This window comes from Microcaecilia unicolor, chromosome 7, assembly GCF_901765095.1.
Source record: "Microcaecilia unicolor chromosome 7, aMicUni1.1, whole genome shotgun sequence".
Taxonomy (NCBI): Eukaryota; Metazoa; Chordata; class Amphibia; order Gymnophiona; family Siphonopidae; genus Microcaecilia; species Microcaecilia unicolor.
This window is the reverse complement of record NC_044037.1, coordinates 236846760-236868237: the sequence shown is the minus strand read 5'-3', so window position 1 is coordinate 236868237 and position 21478 is coordinate 236846760. Positions and strand designations below refer to the sequence as shown.

General features: G+C 42.8%; 1 protein-coding gene across 2 annotated transcripts in view; it reads right to left on the bottom strand.

Moving 5' to 3' along the window:
• GRB14 (growth factor receptor bound protein 14) overlaps window positions 1-21478 on the bottom strand; it is a 158401-nt gene that overhangs the window by 61590 nt on the left and 75333 nt on the right. For both annotated transcript variants that reach the window (XM_030210563.1, XM_030210564.1), the window contains exon 5: window positions 16265-16402. In XM_030210563.1, the coding sequence (XP_030066423.1) occupies window positions 16265-16402 (138 nt within the window). The remainder of the gene's footprint in view (window positions 1-16264; window positions 16403-21478) is intronic.

Here is a 21478-nt window from a genome sequence, read left to right as displayed (position 1 = left end):
TCCCACCCCCCTATCTCCCTGCCTCCCTCCCTGCTAACCCCTTCGTTGTTCTGCCATTGCTCCGCCCTCGAGGGCGGGGCCCGGAGCGATTTTGGTGGCTTCACCACCACGAACCTTCGAACCTTTTTGAAGGAAGTCAGAGCTTGGCTTCACTGACGTCAGTGTCCTCAGAACGTTGAGGGTGAGTTTTATTATAGTAGATGTTAATTTGACATATATTTCATTGTATTATATATTATATGTTATGTCCAATTATTGTGTAATCATTTAGTTTATGTAATTACCTTGAACCTTAGCTAGCAAAGAGGACTAGAAATGCTAATGTTAAGTCAGAACTTCCTAAACTTGTCCTAGAGGAGTAGCCTAGTGGTTAGTGTAGTGGGCTTTGATCCTGGGGAACTGGGTTCAATTCCCACTGCAGCTCCTTGTGACTTTAGGAAAGTCACTTAACCCTCCAAGGTACAAATAAGTACCCGTATATACTGTGTAAACTGCTTTGAATGTAGTTGCAAAAAAATAAACAAACCCCACAGAAAGGCAGTATATCAAGTCCCATTCCCCCCTGTTGGCCCCACAACCAGTCAGATTTAGGATAGCCACAATAAATATGCATTACATCAATTTACATACATTGGAAACTTACTAAATGTAAATTGATTTGTTGTATATTTATTGTGAGATATGTATTTTGGGTATCCGAGAAACCTGTGAAATCAACAGGAAAAGTCTGGGAAGCTTTGCACCTTCAACCAGTTTTAAACTATATACATATCTGTATTCACATTGGTTTTATATACAATATAGTATTAATGACAGTAATAAAACATTAGAAAGTAAAAAATGGTAGACTAGGGTGCAGAACCAAAGGATATGGAATTATGAAATGCTGTTGAGACTTTGCAACAAATAATATAGAGCAACAGCATTCACTTCTAAGCCCTAAAGGCTCAAATTGAGTCAGATCTTCAAGGGGTATCCTGAAAGCCTAACCTGTTCACAGCCCTCGAGGATCATCAGTGAATACCATTGATATACTGTAGAAGGAAATAGCATCTTGAATTTCTAGGGAATGTTTATTCCAGAGAACAAATTCAACAGTGAGAATACTTATGTAATACCCCAAGAGAATGGGTATTACTAAAGTGACAGATGTTTCTAGAGCCTGGGGGGGAGGGATGTCCTTGCCAGAGGGCTGAAGTGGTAGGATGTCCCTGGGTGGGAGGAGGCCCAGCCCATGGGGAGTGGTTTATAAATAGAATGCAGAAAAAAGAGTTACCCTTGTGGTGAATGACAGGTGGGAGGTCTTGCAAAGGGGATAAAGGTTGGAATTATACTCACATAGGGGGTCTTTGGTTGCCTGATGGTCCCCTGCTAAGAGACCAGGAGAAGAAAAGGGGAATCCTAAGTGAGTATCCTGAGGATACTGTGTATGCTACAGGTGGGCAGAGGGGACACCCAGCCTGGACACAGACACAGGGGATTAGAGCTAGAGAGAGGTCAGTCTCAGGATCAGGGTAGATCCAGAGGGGGGGTTACCGCTGGAAGTGGGCCAGACCAGTGTCTGAGCCCACAGAGATTGAATTTGTGTTAAGAGGTGGAGAAACAGCCACTGAGAATAGAACTGCCCTGCAGGATAGGCATGGACAGGTGAACTGTATATATGTACATATTTGGAGCTCCCCAAGGTATCCCTTGTAAATAAACCTGATGAGAGAAGTGGTAAAGGAGTTCTCCTGAGGAAAAACAGAAGAATTGGAACAGAGTTTGTGTTTATCTGGAGTTGGATCACAACAGACTGTTTGATGTTGCTGCCATTGCAAAGCTGAAAAATAAAAGTTTGAGTACTTGTATAAACTGTGGATTACAGTGTGTCTTTGGGGACCGAAAGGCAGGAGTGAACTCATCCCCGAGAATGTGAGTGTCTCTTAAACCCCTGGATCACTATTCCAGATCATAGGCCCACTCCCAAACTCAACTGCATGTATGCTGGAACTGATGAGTGAGGGGAGAGTGGCCTTGAATGCAGGGGTGTGCTGGTAAATTTTTAACAATGGGCTCTCTCTCCGGGCATAGCTGGCCCTGAAATTTTTTTTTTTGGGGGGGGGGGGGGGGGGGGGGAGGGAATACATGCCTCTCTCTCCCCTCCCTTGTGTGGGCACGCTAGACATACCTTTGCCAAGCCCCACCAGCCAATAAATGGACTGCCACCATTCTCTGCTGCTTGTTTCTGGCTCTGAGCAGCATGATGGAACCTTCTTGCGCTTGCATGAAAAGTCCCAGCCTGATGCTCAGAGTCAGAAACAAGGAGCAGGGAGCAGCAGCAGTCTATTGACTTGGCTAGTGGGGCCAGCATCACTGCCAGCAAAGTAAAAGAGAATTCAGGAGGGGGCCAAAGCCCACATTTTGAGAGTCAGTTGTTAAAGTAGCCATGGGGAGGCCTACTTTAACAACCGGCTCCCAAAATTCTTAAAAACTTAACAAACGGCTCTCGCGAGCCTGTGAAAGCCCGCTCCAGCACACCACTGCCTGAATGTGACTGATCTGCTTTGTGGCCTGGGGCAGGAGGTAGTGCATGGGTGAGACCCGGGTTATACTTAGAAATTATATAAAGCCCAATGAGTGTTAGGATAGATAATTAAGAAAGTGCCCAGAATAAAAAATAATGTAGTTTTGTAGCACGGGATGAGAGAACAGTTACCCGGTAGCTGAAACCATGTATACAACAGATTAAAAGTTTGTGTAAAGATCTTATATTTTGGCAAAAAAAATCAATGAAGGATAGCATCAAGGATTGGAATATAAGAGTAGGTGGTACAGAAGGTGAGATATAAAATTTTGTAAAAATATTGGGGTGGTTTTTTGCTTATCATGAGGTACGAATCCCCTTATGATCAGCGATTGGTCAACGGGAGTATGTGTTGCTAGTGAAATCAGATTTTGATCCAGCAGCACCTTGAGGCTTTTTCCCCTCAATTTTCGATACCAGCGTGGTGGTGTATATAATATATAGCCACTTTGGTAGTTAATGTTGATAACTATATAACAGCTATCCAACCACCACTTCATTATTATTTTTTAGAAGTTATAAATGAGACCAGACAGTAGTGAGTTGCCCAGTTCCAGGCAGAGTCAGAGAAAGAGGATAAAGGAACAGGGCAGGTAGAAGGGGAAAAAGAGAACTTATGTTTTTGAGGCATTTAACATGAAAAAGTGAGATTTCTTCCATGAGGACACAAGAGAAAGACATTAGGAAAGCTGAGAAGACATTGAGAGGGAGAGTAGTGAAAGAAAACACTGTGTGGGGTAATTCTGTAATTGGGCACCAGATAGCAGCCTATTCTACAAAGGAATTCAGGTGCGTACATTCCTCTATAAAAGTAGGAGGCGTGAAGGTGGCAGAGGTGCTGTGTTGAACACTGTGAGACCTCTCTCTAGCTCTCAATGGGAAAGAGGAAAATGACGACCTGGGTTAACCCCACTACCACAGTGACCCCCCTCGCCCTGTAGTCTAATGGATTTACATGTTGCTCATGCCAGTTCTGTCATGGTTTCAACTCCAGAGGCAAAGCCACTGTGAGGAGTATTGTGGGAAGGTTTGCCTACCTCCTTCCCTAATTTAGAGGTAACTTTGAGCCCAGAGTTGCAGCTTCCCCCAGTTCAGCTGTATTTAGAACTCAAACCATAGGAGCCAACTTTTCAAAATGGTTTGGGGAGCTGAACACAACCCAATATTCTCCCTCCGCCTGCCACCACCAAAAAAGAAATAAACCTAGATTGCATTCACAGGTAACATGAGGCTCCATTTCCCGAACTTTAGCTTGCACATCATTCCTTATTCCTGATACATTACTACATCATCACAGCACTGTCTCCTGCATGTTTAAAATCCAAACCACACCTTGTTACGACATATTTAATAGCATACACCAACCTGGGCAAAGACACACTTAGAACATTACCATACCATAAAAGCACTAACTGCCAGGACACAAAGAGCTACAACCTCATGTGTGAGAAGGCAGTAGTGTAAATATTACACTGGGCCCTAAAACGCCAATATACTACCTAATGGGAAAAACAAAACAAGATCTCTATGCAGAATACCACACCATGGTCATATATGAAAAACACATGACACAACAAATATATCACAAGGGACCAGAGATCAATATGAAGGCAAAAGAACTGAACTAAAAACCTCAAGAAGACAACTAAAATGGAAAACATAAAATATGCTTTCCCAAAAACTGACATATTCCAATTAACTCAGAATAAACACAGTTTATACCTAATTGTTCAACTATCCTTATGATTCACCTTTTGGTTTTAAAAAGCAAACTCATGAGCATGTAAGGACTGGATAAATGAATTCAAACAAAGTTTAAAGTAAATGCCCTTAATATGTAATACTTGGTAGCAATAATAATGGAATATTCACATAGCAGGCAGCCTGAGACAACAGATTTGTTTTCCATGGAACATGATTAAATTTGTATGAACTTGGTGGCTAACAGTGTGCTGAACTGGACAATGCTAGCACATTTAGACTGCCTCTGGACAGAAGTTCTGAATGAAGGAAGCCCCTACCTCATTATTCAATACCTCTCTGTGAGATAGCAGTAATAAAAAAGGTAAGTGCATTTTTAAAACAACCACTGCATTCCACAAATCAAAAAGGAGCAAGTTCCCACATGCCATCTTTTTCTTTTGATGTAGGCACAGAAAAAAACAACATCAAATGCTCCCAGATTTCAACCTAATTAATATTTTGTATTTTTTTAAATTGTAGTTATAAATAGTAAGTCTGATTTTTAAGCACCTGGTTCTATAACATGATATCTGTTTTGGTGGCCCTTTCCTGGGTAAAAGCATCTCTGCATGAATACAGAGAGTCCCTATCACCAACCCCTCAAAGTGACACAATGATTTACAATTTAGAATTAATTACTCAATACTTCCCAAGTGTACATCCATATGCTGCAAAGTCAGCATGTTTGAAAAAATGAGCGAGATCAAATAAAAATGTTACCAACAATAAAGAACAACAACGTGGATAGAGGAGCTCCTAGGTTTGCTTGCTTTGTTTTGCGTGAACGGGGATGACCGACAGATGCGCGGAAGAGAGGGAAAAGTAGACTTACCTAATTGGCTTCAGCTTTTTAACGTCACCTGTTCTGGCTCCCTGTACCACTGCCCTTCTTCAATTTTCTGGGCCACCGGCAGCATCAGTGAGGTAAGCACACTGCCTTCGGAGGCCCCAGAAGCTCTCCCTCTGTTGCAGTGTCCCGCCTATGCAGGACAGGAAATTGTAGCAGAGGGAAAGATTCCGAGCCACCGAAGGCAGTGTGTTTATCTCACTGAGTCTGCTGGCAGCCCAGAAAATTGAAGGACAGCGGTGCAGGGCAGGGAGTGGGACAGTGGGGCAGAGAGCGGGAGGGCAGCCACTAGTGCCTAAACACAGGCACTTTATGCCACTGCCCCAAATTATTGAGGGTGCTTGAGCACCCACAGCACCCACAGAGTTGGTGCCTATGGCTCAAACCATGCCTCAGTCGCTCTCAGCACAGATGGAAGACATCTGAGCATGTGGAGGCTAAAGGCACGTGTGTTCCTGTGATGGAGGACAGTATACACAGGAGCAGCAGTACTGGAATGGGGGTTGATGTACATCTGGTTGTAATGGAGTTTTGTGCTGCCAAACAACCACTTTTATCTTCCTGTTGATTCCTTGAAGGTCTCAGAAGCAGAAGACCCCCAGTTAAGCATTCCTGTGTTAAAGCCTGTACTATCAAAATCTTAAGTATCTGGGAAGCACTTGCTTTATTGGAAAAAGCACTGTGTACTCAGAATTTCCAGATGTTACAATTAGTGGCTGGGTTACTATATAAAAATAAGTTTGTTTACAAGGAAGTAATGGATATTAAGAAATGTATTGAGATAGAGGAGGCAAAAATGTGGAAAGTTAAAGCAGAAATAGGCAGTGGCGTACCTAGGGTAGTTGACACCCGGGGCCGGTCATTTTTTAACACCCCCCCCCCCCCAAATCCAGTACTAGGCATGCTGAGAATACAAAACACTCAGGACCTACAGAGCAATTCTACCATACCATAAGCAGTCATTTCTACGAGTCACACAAGGAAAAGGAAAGCATCTTAAACACTACAGTGAGCACTAGAACATCAATTCACCTATTGTAAAACTAAACCAGACAGAATAGTACAGATCGTAGATCCTGCACAGTCAATGCCAACTGAAAGCCATGTCTTTTTCACAAACACAGATACACCCTAATCCACTATAGAATAAGTAATCATAAACTTTCTATTTAGACAAAAATTAAACTGAACCCCCAATGCCAGACTCTGCATACAATGCAACACCACAGAAACAGAAACTGTCCCCTAGTACTGTGCAAAATATAAAGACAGCAGATGTAAATTTGAAAAAAAAAACCTAACAAGTACCAATCACCACTTTACAAATTAACAAATAGAAATAAAACAAATATAGAAAGTAAAATAATACCATTTTATTGGACTAATACATTTAGCTTTCAGAGGCCAAAACCTCCGTCCTCGGGTCAGTACAGTATAGTGCTGTTACAGTATCCTATCCTGACCTGAGGAAAGGGGTTTTGTTCTCCGAAGTTAGTCAAAATGTATTAAAATTAGTCCAATAAAAAGATTACCTTATTTACATGTTCTATTATAAACATTTAACACATCTACAATACTTTATCCTAAAGCAAAAAAAATAAAAAAATATATTTTATTTACAGTTTGTTGTCTCTGGTTTCTGCTTTCCTCATCTTCTTTCCATCCAGCATCTGTCTTCACCCTCTCTCTCTGCCATCCAGTGTCTGCCCTCTCTGCCGTCCCTTCCATCCACTGCCTGCCCTTTCTCTTTGCCCCTTCAATCCACCATTTGCCCTCCCTCTCCCATCCATCCAGGGTCTGCCCTCCCTCTCGCTCCCCCTTCCATCTAGGATCTGTCCCCTCTCTCTCTCTGCCCCTTTTTTCAGCCCCCAGTTCCAGCCCCCTTCTCCCGTCTGAACACCCCCACCCCAGTCCCTTCTCCCCTCCCCTTCTTCTGTCTGAGACCCCCACCCCAGTCCCCTTCTCTCCTCTGAACACCCCCATCCCAGTCCCCTTCTCCCCTCCCCTTTTCCCCTCTGAGACCCCCACCCCAGTCCCCTTCTCCCCTCCCCTTTTCCCCTCTGAGACCCCACCCCAGTCCCCTTCTCCCCTCTGAACACCCCCACCCCAGTCCCCTTCTCCCCTCCCCTTCCCTTCTCCCCTCTGAGATCCCCACCCCAGTCCCCTTCTCCCCCTCCCTGTCTGAGACCCCCACCCCAGTCCCCTTCTCCCCTCTGAACACCCCCACCCCAGTCCCCTTCTCCCCTCCCCTTCCCTTCTCCCCTCTGAGATCCCCACCCCAGTCCCCTTCTCCCCTCCCCTGTCTGAGACCCCCACCCCAGTCCCCTTCTCCCCTCTGAGATCCCCACCCCAGTCCCCTTCTCCCCTCCCCTGTCTGAGACCCCACCCCAGTCCCCTTCTCCCCTCTGAACACCCCCACCCCAGTCCCCTCTCCCCTCCCCTTCTCCCCTCTGAGATCCCCACCCCAGTCCCCTTCTCCCCTCCCCTGTCTGAGACCCCCACCCCAGTCCCCTTCTCCCCTCTGAACACCCCCACCCCAGTCCCCTTCTCCCCTCCCCTTCTCCCCTCTGAGATCCCCACCCCAGTCCCCTTCTCCCCTCTGAACACCCCCACCCGAGTCCCTTTCGCCCCTCTCCTTCCCCACCTCAGACCTGTTAAAACCGGCGAAGCAGCGTCACAGGCAGCGCCTCGTGCCCTGCTTGTAAAAAAAAAAATCAAATCTCCTTCCTTCTTCTCCTCGTCTTGACGTCTTGACGTCTTGACGTCGACTCGGGCCTTCGGAAGGCCCGAGTCGACGTCAAGACGAGGAGGGGAAGGAGATTTGATTTTTTTTTTTACAAGCAGGGCACGAGGCGCTGCCTGCGACGCTGCTTCGCCGGTTTTTTAAATGTGCGGCGCCGCGGGAACGGCCACGGGAGGCGGCGGGAGCGGACCACCCCCCACCCACTGGCACCCGGGGCGGACCGCCCCCACCGCCCCCCCCCCCCCCCCCCCCCTTCGTACGCCACTGGAAATAGGTAGCCAAAAAAAGAGCAAAAGGAGCCTTCAAGAGTAGGGACATCACACCAGTACTATATTGATAAGACCTGACACGGTCCATGTTTCAGTGAAATCGCCTGTGTCAGGGGTCTAGTAGCACTCTCAAACTTCAAATGTCTCAATCAATCAATGGAAAGAAACAATCCTCCAGAATCTAATTTTAACTCAAAAGACGCCAACAAACTGTGCGGGAACACAGAGTTGCTTCAAAAATGCTTCCCTCACAGGCCTATTAATAAGGACAATATGAGTATGTGAAACAAGTTAGAAGCTCTGCAAAATGCACCGAAAAAAAAGAACATTAAAAGCAATTCTATATGCTGGTGCCCAGGGGTGTGCTGGTAAATTGTTAACAGGGGGCTCTCTCTTGCCAGCAAAGTAAATGAGAATTCAGGAGGGGCCCAAGCCCACATTTTGGGATCCATTTGTTAAAGTAGCCGTGGAGAACCGGCTCCAAAATTCTTAAAAACTTAACAAATGGGTCTCAAGAGCCTGTGAGAGCCTGCTCCAGCACACCACTGCTGGTGCCTAAAAATTAGGTGCCAATGAAGCACAATTACACTTGTCATTTGCACCAATATTTGAAAGTTACGCATGGAAATACTAGGAACTATGATGTAACTGTTCCATAACTTCTGGGGGGAGGGGAAATATGTGAGCAGAGCATGGGCAGTGTCCTGAGTGTGTCACCAAGCAAAATACGCAACTCTGTATATAACTGGATAGTGTACTCAGGCGCGCCAGCTTACATCAGTCATTCACATGAGTTGATGTGCCAACACTTTGGTATGCCACAGCAGCTTTGGACTAGTATTCTTAGGTGCTCCAAGAAGCTATTAGAGAATTGGCATTAAGCGTGCCTACATCTTGCTGCCAACTAATAGACTTCCCCAATTGGAATTTATTAACTTTCTGAAAACATGTTGAAGAAATATTTTTTGGAGATCTTGAAAATCCCTAAAAATGCATGTCTACCTATTGCAAGGGCCTACTATTTACCATCCTATAAGGAGATTTCTGATGACCCAATGTCTGATACGTCCCACGTCTCATATGTTTCCTTGAATTCTTTGGAAGTTTTGGAATCATCTGAGCATTTGAGGACTTCCACTGGGATTTCAATTTCGGATTTTATTTTAGACTCTGACTGGGACCGAGTTGAAATTATTCCTTTATAAGAGAGATGGGATATTTATAGACAAAGAATCAGGGTTTTTCAGGATGTGGCAAGAGCAAACCAGAAACATTAGAAATAATTGCTTTTCTTGTGGCCTAGAGTTTAACTATTGTAATTTTCTTTTATTTAGCTAAACTATTGTATACTGCCTTGATGACCGTCTTTGAAAGGCAGTTACTGTATGTAAAACAAACAAAGGGGCCCTTTTACTAAACCAAAGTAAAATTTGCAGTTACAACTGCTTACCTCAAGATTTTACTGCATGGTAGCTGCAAATTTAACACGGTAACTATTACAGGTGCCACAAATGTGCAGCTACTGCATGATACTTTACTTGGAGTTAGCACAAAAGCACTTAATGTCTCTTATTCAGGATGCAGCAAGTGGTCCCAGCTAACTACAAAAGTGCCAATTAGCATGTGGTATTTGCAGTGCACTAATTCCAAAAAGCCATCCATGCCCACTATTCACCCATGACATACTCTCTAACACAAAAAATAATTAACACATGGTTTACTGTAAGTGCAAATATACCACAAAGTCCTCTGACGCAGTTCTGTACTAGCAGTTACTGTGCAGTAAACCATGCATTAGGGGCTGGATTCAGTAAGTGGCACTCAAAATTTGGTGCAGAAAAAAATTGGCTCTGAACAGTATTCTATAACAGATATTCCAGGATCAGAGCCCTTTAGAGAATACTGCGTAGCTCTGGGATCTGCACACAACTTTGGGCACGAGGAGTTATTTTTATTATTATTTAGATTTTGCTCACACCTTTTTCAGTAGTAGCTCTAGGTGAGTTACATTCAGGTACTCTGGATATTTCTCTGTCCCAGGAGGGCTCACAATCTAGGTTTGTACCTGAGCCAATCGGAGTGTTAAGTGACTTGCCCAAGATCACAAGGAGCGGCAGTGGGATTTGAACCGGCCACCTCTGGATTTCAAGACCGGTGCTCTAACCACTAGGCCAGTCCAACTGAAACCAAGAGTAGATCCTGGCACGCAAGTTGGGTGCGGATCTGCACTATTCTATGCCCCTGGTCCACCTATGCCCCTCCCATGGCCATGCCCCCTTTGTAGATCTGCAGGGAAACACTTAGGGGCCCTTTTTCTAAGGCGTGCTGAAAAATGGCTTGCGCTGGTGTAGGTGCGTGTATTGGACGCATGCAGGTCCATTTTACAGCACGCCTGCAAAAAAGGCCTTTTCTTGCGGAAAATGGACGTGCAGCAAAACAAAAATTGGTGTGCGTCCATTTTGGGCCTGAGACCTTACCGCCATCCATTAACTAGCGGTAAGGTATCACGCGTTACTGGGGCGGTAATCATAAGTGTGTGTAAACTACCGATTACCGCCTGGTTGGTGCCACATGGTAGAAAATAAAAATATTTTCTGCTGCGCATATCGGATGCATGTAAAAATTAGAATTACTGCCCAGTGGACACGGTAGCCGGGCGGCAGTTCTAATTTGACGCACATTGTATGCGCGCAGGCACCTACGGTACCTTAGTAAAAGGGCCCCTTAGGTGCTATAAATGGGCACATGTATGTTTCATTGCAGATCTGCCGTTTCTACCAATTTCAGCACCTTGCCCCTGTTAGAACACTTTTCCACGTTGAAAATTTGGCACCATATATAGAACATTCCCCCGTAAGTGCTTAAAATGCCCAAAACTAAACTAAACACAACTAAACCATTTTAGTATAGTTAGGAGCAGAGACAGGAAAAAGGCTGAGCCTGCACTAAAGCTTGTGTGTATACTGAAGAGTTCAAACATACCTTACATAAGATCTTTTGATGATAACATTAAACAGAGCAATTAAAGTGACTTTATTTGCTATAGCAACATGAAATAATCATGAAAATGTGTTTGCATTCACCGAGCACAATTCAGACTAATGGTGAGCTGGCAGCAGTTCAGTTTTTGGAGTTTTTCAAAATAGCTCTGTGTATAACTTCAGCAAGCAAAGCTTTTTCTAGAGCCTCCAATGCCAACCTTGACACAGAAGAGTGATATCTTAGAAGCAGAACAACTATAACAGAAGGTTAAGATCAGCCATCCATAGCACTGAGTTAGCTTTAAGAACTGCTGATAAGGAGCTTTTTATATCCAGATACCCTCAAAACAAAATGACCTTCTATTCATCTGGTAAATACATGTTAACAGCATTTCTCCTCCTCCTCCTCCTCCCTCCACTTCCAACTAACATTCATACAAGCTACCCCAGAGAGTCATTGTTTCTAACAATGGAAGCTGATGAAATGGTGTGTGTTAGTTCCTTACTGAAAGGTATGTTTTGAACACTGGACATTTACCTCCAAATTCTATAAATGTTTCTACTTGTTTTTCTTATAAATAAAGAAGATAGAAGGAAGGAACAGAAGGAACTTTTTTTTTTATAAAAACAGAGGGGTCAATTTTCAGACCAAATGAGTGAAAAAACAAACTTTACTTTTTGTCTAGGTAAATTTTCAGTAGAACTTAAATAATTAGGGTTTCAGCTTAATGTTTTCCTAAATCTAGATTAAGTCTTAGCCAGTTAGATTTAGGGGACTCAAACAGAACTACCTCAATTTATCCAACTAGTTCTGAAAAAGCGGTGCTAGCCAGCTAAGTCTTCTGCAGCCCTAAGCTCATACCAACATATTCATCTCCTGTAGTTCCAAGATTTAAAAAAAAGTTAGTTGCTGGTTATCTCCAGCCTACCATCACCACAGCAAAGGCCTGATATTTAAAAAATAAAATAAAATAAAAAAACCTGAGCCCCAGTATCACCTTCCTGTCCTCTCCCTGAAATATTGATAGTAGGCATAGAAGTTCCTTTTTTTATTTTTTTTCTATCTTCCTACACCAACTCAGAGCTCCCTCTCCTTCCAATACCAGAATTTCCTCCCACTTTCCTGGTAATCTATCCATTCCCTCCAGAATCAGAAGGCATTTCTTTCATAGTCAGTGATGGGACTAGCCTACTATTAATTAATACACTGTGCCTTCAAAGAATGACCAATCCCCATTCAGAACTTGGGGCCCAATCCCTTTACTGAAGTGGAGGAGTGGCCTAGTGGTTAGGGTGGTGGACTTTGGTCCTGAGGAACTGAGTTTGATTCCCACTTCAGGCACAGGCAACTCCTTGTGACTCTGGGCAAGTCACTTAACCCTCCATTGCCCCATGAAAGCCACATTGAACCTGCCATGAGTTGGAAAGCGTGGGGTACAAATGTAACAAAAAAAGAAGAAAAATCCTTTTAAAAAGTGCCCCCATGTGTACTTCTTTCCCAGGTTCCATCTGTATCAACTAATTAGCACAATCACTGATTCTTAGAACATCTCTAGTTTATGATAACAAGCATCAAGTGAGGGTTTCTTTAGAAAAGTAACTTTATAATTTTCCTAACAATTTACCCAGGTATATCGGCATGTCTGAAAAGTGACTTCTTAAGAGGAACTAAAATATATGTGTATTAAACAATGATGTCCCTGGTTGCATTTTTTATTTTTATTTTTTATTAGGAAAATGAAGTGCATGCACTGAATAATATTTTCATATCTACACATTTATTTTCCCCCATTCTTCAACCCACAGAAGAAAAATAAAATGCAAAATCATTGTGTCTGTATACCCAGCACATAGGTAAATATTCTGAAAAAACATTACAAGACATAGGAGTTAGCTTTACAAGTTGACACCTATAAAAATGTCACAAAATGAACCTATTTATAATGGCAACATACCCAGGAAGTAGCCCCAATGGTGCACTAATGTTCTCATACAGAATTACATCTGCTCTAAGGCAAGTGAAGCTATGTGTTTACTCTCTGTGTGGGTACTAACATATTTTCTAAAGTGCATTTGCATCTCACAACTGTATCCCAGCTTCACACAAACACTACTCCAAAGAAAGTCTTTGTATGCACTGTGTACAAGTTTGAATGCTTTTGTCAGCTCTTATTTATTTATTTTTTTGCATTTCCCACTTATTGGTACGTTCAATGCGACTTACAAGTGAAAAATGCTTTACATGTGGAAAATGTTTTATAAAATTTTGTGACAGGTCCATGAATACAAAACTGCCACAGATTCTGGAACTGTCCAGACCACTGAAAATTGGCCTTAATGTTCTAAAGATTCCTGATATGGAATATTAGATGTTTGCTCAGGTCATGTACAGAAACTTTGGATTTCAAAAACGTTCTGCATTGCATAGGAAAGTACCTGTATATCTGTGGGTATGTTTCTGTGAATGTGTATTTATGTGATATATTTAAGTGTCTAAATTCAGGTGCTCAAAGGGGGAAATTTAGTAAGATCTAGGAACCTGGAAAAGTAGCCAGGACTTTACCTGACACAAGTAGCGCATTTGCTCTATAGATATAGTACTACTAAACATTTGTAGAGATATCTTGCTTATATTGGAGGGCAATGCTCTTGCTGTTGTCTAGTATATGGTGAGACCTAAAGGAGATGGAACACTGTTACTAAAATAGCTCTGCAGGAGGAAACCATATAGTTATCAGCTCATCTGATATGCACCAGGGGTTTTCCATCAGCTATTAAATCTTGGACTACTATTTAAAAAGCCTACAAGAAAACCATGCAGACTACTACCTGATAGATTTAGAAGGGAATTTTCGATATGATGTCTAAATCCGATTTTGGATGTTTTATACAAAATGTCCAAAAATATCACATTCTTAGTAGACTACTACTACTACTTATCATTTCTATATCACTACTAGATATACGCCGACTAGCCATATAGACATCCCAGCAGAGCAGTGGGGCAACCTAGGAGGCACTGCAGTGGACTTTACATAAAAGATCCAAGGTACACATCTTACCGTTACCCCATTATATTGTATTGGGAGCTCTCCAGTACCCACCAAAAACCTAGTGTACCCAACTGCACACCACTACAATAGCCCTTATGCCAGCAAGAGTTACCTATATTATTTATTTATTTATTTATTTGGATTTTGCTCACACCTTTTTCAGTAGAAGCTTAAGGTGAGTTACATTCAGGTGCACTGGGTATTTGTAGGTACAGTAGGTTTTTTGTGGGTTTTGGAGGGCTCACACTTTCCACCACTAGTGGACCAGTTACAGTGGGTTATGGGCCTGGGTGGTCTTCTCTACAGTGTACTGCAACAATCACTAGCCTACTCCAGGGACTTGCTTGCATGCTGCTTTAATAAGACCAGTGGCGTACCTAGGTTGGCTGCCAGCCAGGGTGGGTCACTGCTACGCCCCCCTGGCACATCACACATCCCTCGGTACATCACCCCACCCCACCCCCAGTGCATCACCCCCACCCCCCTCAGCGCATCACCCACCTCCCCTTCCTCTGAAGCACATCATCCTCACCACCTGGGGGTGCACAGAGCATCATGTGGCTGTTGGCTCTACCGGTCCCCTGTCCCAGAACAGGAAGTAATGTCAGAAGGGGAAGGAAACCGGAGGAGCCAACAGCCACTTGATTGCTCCGTGCACCCCCTTGCTACCTGCACCTGAGGAGGACCACCCCCACCGCCCCACCCATGGTACTGGCCCTAACATCTGATGCTGTCATAGAAGCTGGTACATACTGTTTCTTTCACATCTTTAGGGGGTAGGAGGGGGGGGACAATGACCACTGGGGGTGTAATTGGGGGTTATGCCTTAATCTCTCCAATGGTCATCGTCATTTAGAGTACTTTTTTGTGACTTAGTCGTGATTGAAACAGATCTAGACCAAAACATGTAACTTGTAGCCCTGGAAATTTTCGCTTTGTTCCATTATGGCAGATAAATGTCCGAGTTTTGGGAATGCACAATCCCGCCCCAACACGCCCCTTGTGATTTGTACATACTGCAGAGAAAAACATCTCAAATCTGAGTTTTGAAAATCTCACTTTATGCCTTTTCTGAGATGTTTTTCTCTTTTGAAAATGAGCGCCTTAGCCTTCTAGGAAATCAGCACTCTAAATAAAGAACGGAGTTAAAAATTTTTAGGAAGCTAGATGAGAATGAGTGAGTGGAAGAAAATTTAAGGAGATAGTTTCATATGCTCAGGGTGATAGATCTTTAAGCCTTGGGGTGTGAAGATCTCAGACTGGGCTGAGTTAGTCTATTCAGACATAAGTTCTGCAAATTTTAACTTTAAAAACTAAGGACCCTTTTACTAAGCATCAGTAAGCCCAATGTGGGCTTACCAATCGCTATTCTGGAACTACCGCAGGAGTCCGGCAGTAGTTCCCACCCCCTGCATGTACCATTTCCAGTGCTACAAAAATATGTTCTATTTTTGTAGTGCCAGTGCTTACCAGGCAGTAATCGGGCACAGGGCCGTTGAGGGGGGGGGGGCATGGGGGACAAAATTCCCCGGGCCTCCAAGGGGGGCCTGGCGCCGAAGTCCCACTCGCCCTCCGTCGTCAACTGTCTGCCACCGGGCCGAGCCCCCTGCATTGAAATCACAGCGCCTCTCACCTCCGTGTGAAAACACTGAAGGCAGCAGCAGATCACCTCCATTCGGGCCTCCTTCCCTCCCTGTGTCCCACCCTCGCCGAAGTTACGTCAGACGAGGGCGGGACACAGGGAGGGAAGGAGGCCCAAAGGGAGGCGATCTGCTGCTGCCTGCAGCGCTTTCACTTGGAGGTGAGAGGCGCTGTGATTTCCATGTAGGGGGCCCGGCCCAGTGGCGGACGGAGGGGGGCAGGTGGGGGGGAGTGGCGGCTGCGACCTCGGGGAAGGGGGTGGCGGGGGGACCGGGGGGAGTGGCCTTGAATCCAGTCCTGGCCCAGTCTCTTGGCCGCCCTGATCAGGCAGAACCATGTGCTGCCCAGTTACGGCTGGGTTAGGCTGATGGTGCCAACGGACTTCTCAAGCCAAAAATTTCTTTATTTTTAATTATCTTACCTTTGATGTTCCTTTCAAAGAAAGGTATAAGCCAGATCTCCGTAACAGAAAATACATTTTTTTCCATGATTTCTTTCCTTGTTCCTTGGTATGTAAATGTCCATGAAGTTCAGGGTATGCACTTGAACTGAGAAACATCTAGAGACAAAATGAGAGCTAGTTTTACTATTTTGTTGCTGATAAGAGTGATCAACTGTCTTTTATCCCAAGGATCAATCTCTTAGTGGTCCTTTTACTAAGCTGCATTAAAAAGTGGCCTCAGCATGCATTTATGTGGGTCTTTCCCATGTGCTAGAGGCCATTTTTACCACAGCCAGAAAACAACCAATTTTCCAATTTTTTAAATTAACGTCCATGTGCTAATTTTGCCATTTAGCATGTGGTAATGGATTCTATATAGCACACCTGGAGTTATGCACGATTTTGTGCATAAATCTAGGCACATTCTATAATTACATGTGTAGATGAATTGTTTTAACAAGCTGTTAAGTATTATTAACAGCTCTTAACAAGCAATAATGAGCACTAATTGGCAAAAATTAGAATTTACGCACGTACATTGCTAAGCGTATTCTGTAATATTCTGCACCTAAATTCTAATGCACGCAGGCAAAAAGGGACACGGTTAGAGGTGTGGAAATGAGCATTTAATGGGCATTTCAAAATCTACGCACGTTGTTATAAAATATGGGCCAGTGTGTGTAAATCTACGCACATGGATTTACACCAGCTTTCCATTGGCATAAATGGACGCACATAGATTTAATCATATAAAATATGCCTAAGCGTATTCTAAATACTGCGTGTAGATGTATATGTGGTATTTAGAATACGCTTAGGCGTGATTGCCTATCGCGCATTAATTTTAGGCACCATATATAGAATCGGGCCCATTAGGCCTATCGCGCCTTAGTAAAAGGACCCCTTAACCAGCTATGTTTTAGCTGGCCACATATGTACGGATATTCAATGCTAATGCCTGAACATGGCCCGGCACTGAATATCTGGGGAAAAAGGCAGTGGTTTTCTGCATAACCATTTATCTCAAGAGTTTTTTTTAAAACCTTTCTAACATAGATAAATAGTTCTATGTCTCACAGGTTCTATAAATGACAGGGGATACTAAAAGATGTCCGTGATTGTTCTAGTGTTGACATATTCCTGCTGTATTTGCATTTCTGTTAATGACCCTCAGTTTTTAGTTTTGGTTTTTCTATCTTCTGTTCTTGCACACAAACACATTGAACATACAGATGAAGCATGCTAGAGTAATGTGAGCCAGGGGTCACTAACTGACCTTTCTATGAGAGTTATTTTTTCTCCGCTGACCATTCAGCAGTAGTACAAGCCCAAGCATCAGCATAGATTAATTTAATTTAATATGGCACTTATAGTCTGCTTAGCCAGCAAACCAGTGCTAGGCAAATTACAATCACAGCATTAATAAACAATCAACCCTTAAGTAAAAACATAAACAAAATCTACATTATTAATATGTAATTAATATGTGCCCAGAAATTTTCTAGCTAGATTCTCATGGGGGCCCTATCTCCAAATGGGTTGGTTTTGCACATACCATCTCTGTAATAAAGCAAACTTCTAAGCCAGGGTATGGGGAGCATGATTTCAGACCCTCGAACTTACTGCTGTAAAGAGAAGCCAGGGAAGGAGCTATGTAGATTTCAGAGGTTAGTTATGTAAGTGTATTGGAAGGAGAGGTGTCTTTTGCCTCCCTTTCTGCCACACTGACAGCTGAAAGAATAATCTCATCAGCAGGGGTTTGAGGGGTAGTGAGGGGGATTGCTGAACAAGAACTGCATCAGTAGACAATTAGAGAAAGCATTAAGAACATGGCTCATAGAATAATTTCCAATTCCTCTGCATGTAAATGTGTGTGTGTGTTTGTGTAGATATGACAGGAACGGGGATTGCTATTTGTATGTTTGCGTGTATCTGTGCAGTTTGTGTGTTAGTAGTTGTGTATGAAAGGAGAAAGCAGTTTCAAATGTATAATTCCCTAATTACTATGTTACAGTGAATAAGTGTATGTATCAGTGGTATAGCTATGGGTGGGCCGGAGCAAACACAATATTGTGCACTCTTGCTGTGGCTGGCGAGGATCCCGCCAGCTGAAGACAGTCAGCGCACGTTCACATGGCAGCCAGCAGCATTTACCTCGAGCAGACAACGACACAGACCCCTTCTGCACATGCTCAGTTTTTGTGCATGCAGAAGCACTGAACATGCACGGCCTGCTGGTGGCAGCGTCAGCTCAAGGCAAGTGTTGCCAGATGCCATTTGGAAGAGCACTGGCTGCCCGAGATCTTCAGCTGGTGTGGTTTTGGGGATCCCCACCAGCTCAGGTATTTAATATTTTGGATTTGCAGTGAGGGGGGGCAGTGGTGGAGAGCGAAGGCAAAGAGTGGTGTGGAGCAGAGGGCTGGGGTGGTGAATTCTGTTCCCAACCCAAAATCAGCCATCTGGCTATGTCTCTGGTATGTCTAATGCAGCTGTTGGAATTGATTCTCCCATTGGAATATATTGGGGTGGTTTATGGAGGGGTTTAATTACTCTCCATCCCCACCACCCCCCATCTACACACACGCATGCAGAAACTTCATTTCTAATGCATAGAAACTCCAGTTTTTATAGGTAGGTCCACCTTTAATTTTGAGTGATATGATGCTATAGGTTAATAATTCACAGATAAAACTGGATGTTTCTTCTAGAATTTTAGGAATTGAGGTGGGCAGTCAATTATCTTTGGGTACACAGACTCAAACTGGTAACATTCTTTTCTGCTACTGAAGAAATTAAATGTTTTAATACTTCTATTTTTAGGCTGTTAGTTCAGGTCGTGATACTTTCAAACTGGACTATTATGGTTCTATTTACATTGGTTGCACAAAGTTGTTGAAGACTAAATTACAGCAAGTACAAAATGAAGCAGCTGGAACTATTTTTGCAGCAGATAAATACAATCATATTACTCCTTTGTTAGCTCGGTTACATTGGCTGCCATTAGAAGCAAGAAACTATTTAGTTCTGTATGGATCTACCCCTGCTTATGTAGGTGTACATTTTGCTTTTTTTAAATGATTTTATTTCAAGGTCTACAAGGAATCAATTCTTACTAAAATTTTCTTCATTTTGTAATGTGAAGCTAAAGAGGATTTTTCAATCCACTTTTTCCTAGCAAGCTGCACAAATTTGGAATTGTCTTCCTTCTTTTCTTTTAAGAATTTGTGATTTAGTAAACTTAAGAAAGTTTACTAAATTGTTGCAACTGTACTGTTGAAATTATTGTTCCCTTTTTTTTTTTTAATAAAACATTGTAATTCCTGAAGTTTATTCAGTCTTGGTCTGTTGTTACCCACAGCGAACTTTGTGGTGTTTTGCAGGATATAAGACTGTAGTAAACTAAAAAAAAAAAAATCAATCATCTCCTGCTGTCCTGTGACTAGAGCTGCCTTCCACTGCTTTCCATTGGCTGGACCCTACCTTTAATCTCAACTGGTATTTACAATGGAAATAGACAGAGAGGGCTCACTCATACTGGAAGAGGGGGTGAATTAAAGAATTGCAGATAAAGGTTTTAAATTTTGAAACATGTCCAGACATAATACTTATCCTCGTATTTTATCATCCTCACTTTAATATTCCCTTATCACTTGTTTGTCCTGTTTGTCTGCCCTAATTAGATTGTAAGCTCTGTTGAACAGGGAATATAAGATAGTAATTGTGTAAGCACTGTCGTTTCCAAAATTTTAGATAGGAAAAGAAGATTTGATACTGGACGATAATTGTTTGGGGAACATGGATCAAGAGACAATTTTTAAAGACTTGGCTTTACTGAGGCTTCTTTAACAGCTTGTGGAACTATTCCTTCTCTCAAGCTAGTTGTAATGATAGAATATAGATAAGTTTGTAGTTCCAAGTTACGAATCTTTAGCCAATCTGATGGTATCGGATCTAATAGACTATAGTAGTTGAAAGATGCGCTAACATATTCTGAATTGATGTCAATGATGGTATCTCAAATAGATGCCATGAAGCTGACAATGGTAAAGTAGATACTTCTTCTATATCGGTAGTCTTAGAGAAATTGGCTCTTAAATTTTCAGTTTTAGAAATGAAAAAATTTGCTAAGGTTTCAGAGTCTATATATGTTTTTTCAGAATTGATTTTTTGATTTCTTGTTAATAATTTCATAATTTGAAATAACTGCTTTGATGAATTTGCTGCCTCTTGTATCTGTTTGGAAAAATAAGTAGTTTTCACTAATTTTATCTGTGCTACAAAATAATTTTGACATTGCTTACACTTTTATTTTAGTTCTTCCGTTTTTCACTTTCGCCAGATCCGTTCAGCTCTGCGTACCTGTTCTTTGCACTTTAAACCTGGGTGGTACCATGGCTGAGTGGGCTTAGTCCTTGGCTTCATAGTTTTTATGGGGGCAATGTAGTCAGAATGCTGTAGAAAGAACCTGGTTCCAGTTATTAACCTGTTCCTCTAGCGATAAATCAAAAAAAATTGATGGAAAATTTCCTGACAGCGAAGGTAAAGTACAGGGATCTATTTTTCGCAGACCCCTTGACTTTATATTTGATGGTACAGATCTTTGTATAGGGTTTGAAAGGAGTAGATTAAAATATAGAATAAAGTGATCTGACCAGGAAACTGGTATAGTTATCTTAGTACATTTTATCTCCTCTAGTGTACTTGTCATAATTAGGTCTAAAGTATGACCTGCTATGTGCGTAGGTCCAGTTACATGTTGTGTAATAGATAGGACTGGTGTTAAATATGCAGAGGCTCAGGGCAGAAACCGGGGAGAGACCCCAAAGCCTACCTGCGTGCTTGTTCTTCTATCAGCTTGAGGCAGGTTTGGGGCCTCCTGTGGCATGGAGGCCCAGGACAATTGCCCTGTTTGCCCCACCTAATGCAGGCCCTAGCAACAGAAATCTGATGAGAACCAGTAACCCCTGAAGAGGAAGGAGAATTTCCCTTATCTTCCCTTTGTGAAGCAGACGGGGGAAAATTGCTAGGTAATTCATCAAACTAAAAAAAAGTCTATGATACTCTGTATTACTTCAGTGCATCAAGTGCATATCAATTAAGATGAAATGTCATGTTATCATAGTAGAATAATCATATAATTGAGGCTATCATAATCTGTTATACTAGATGTAGTTACATACACTCAAACTGCAA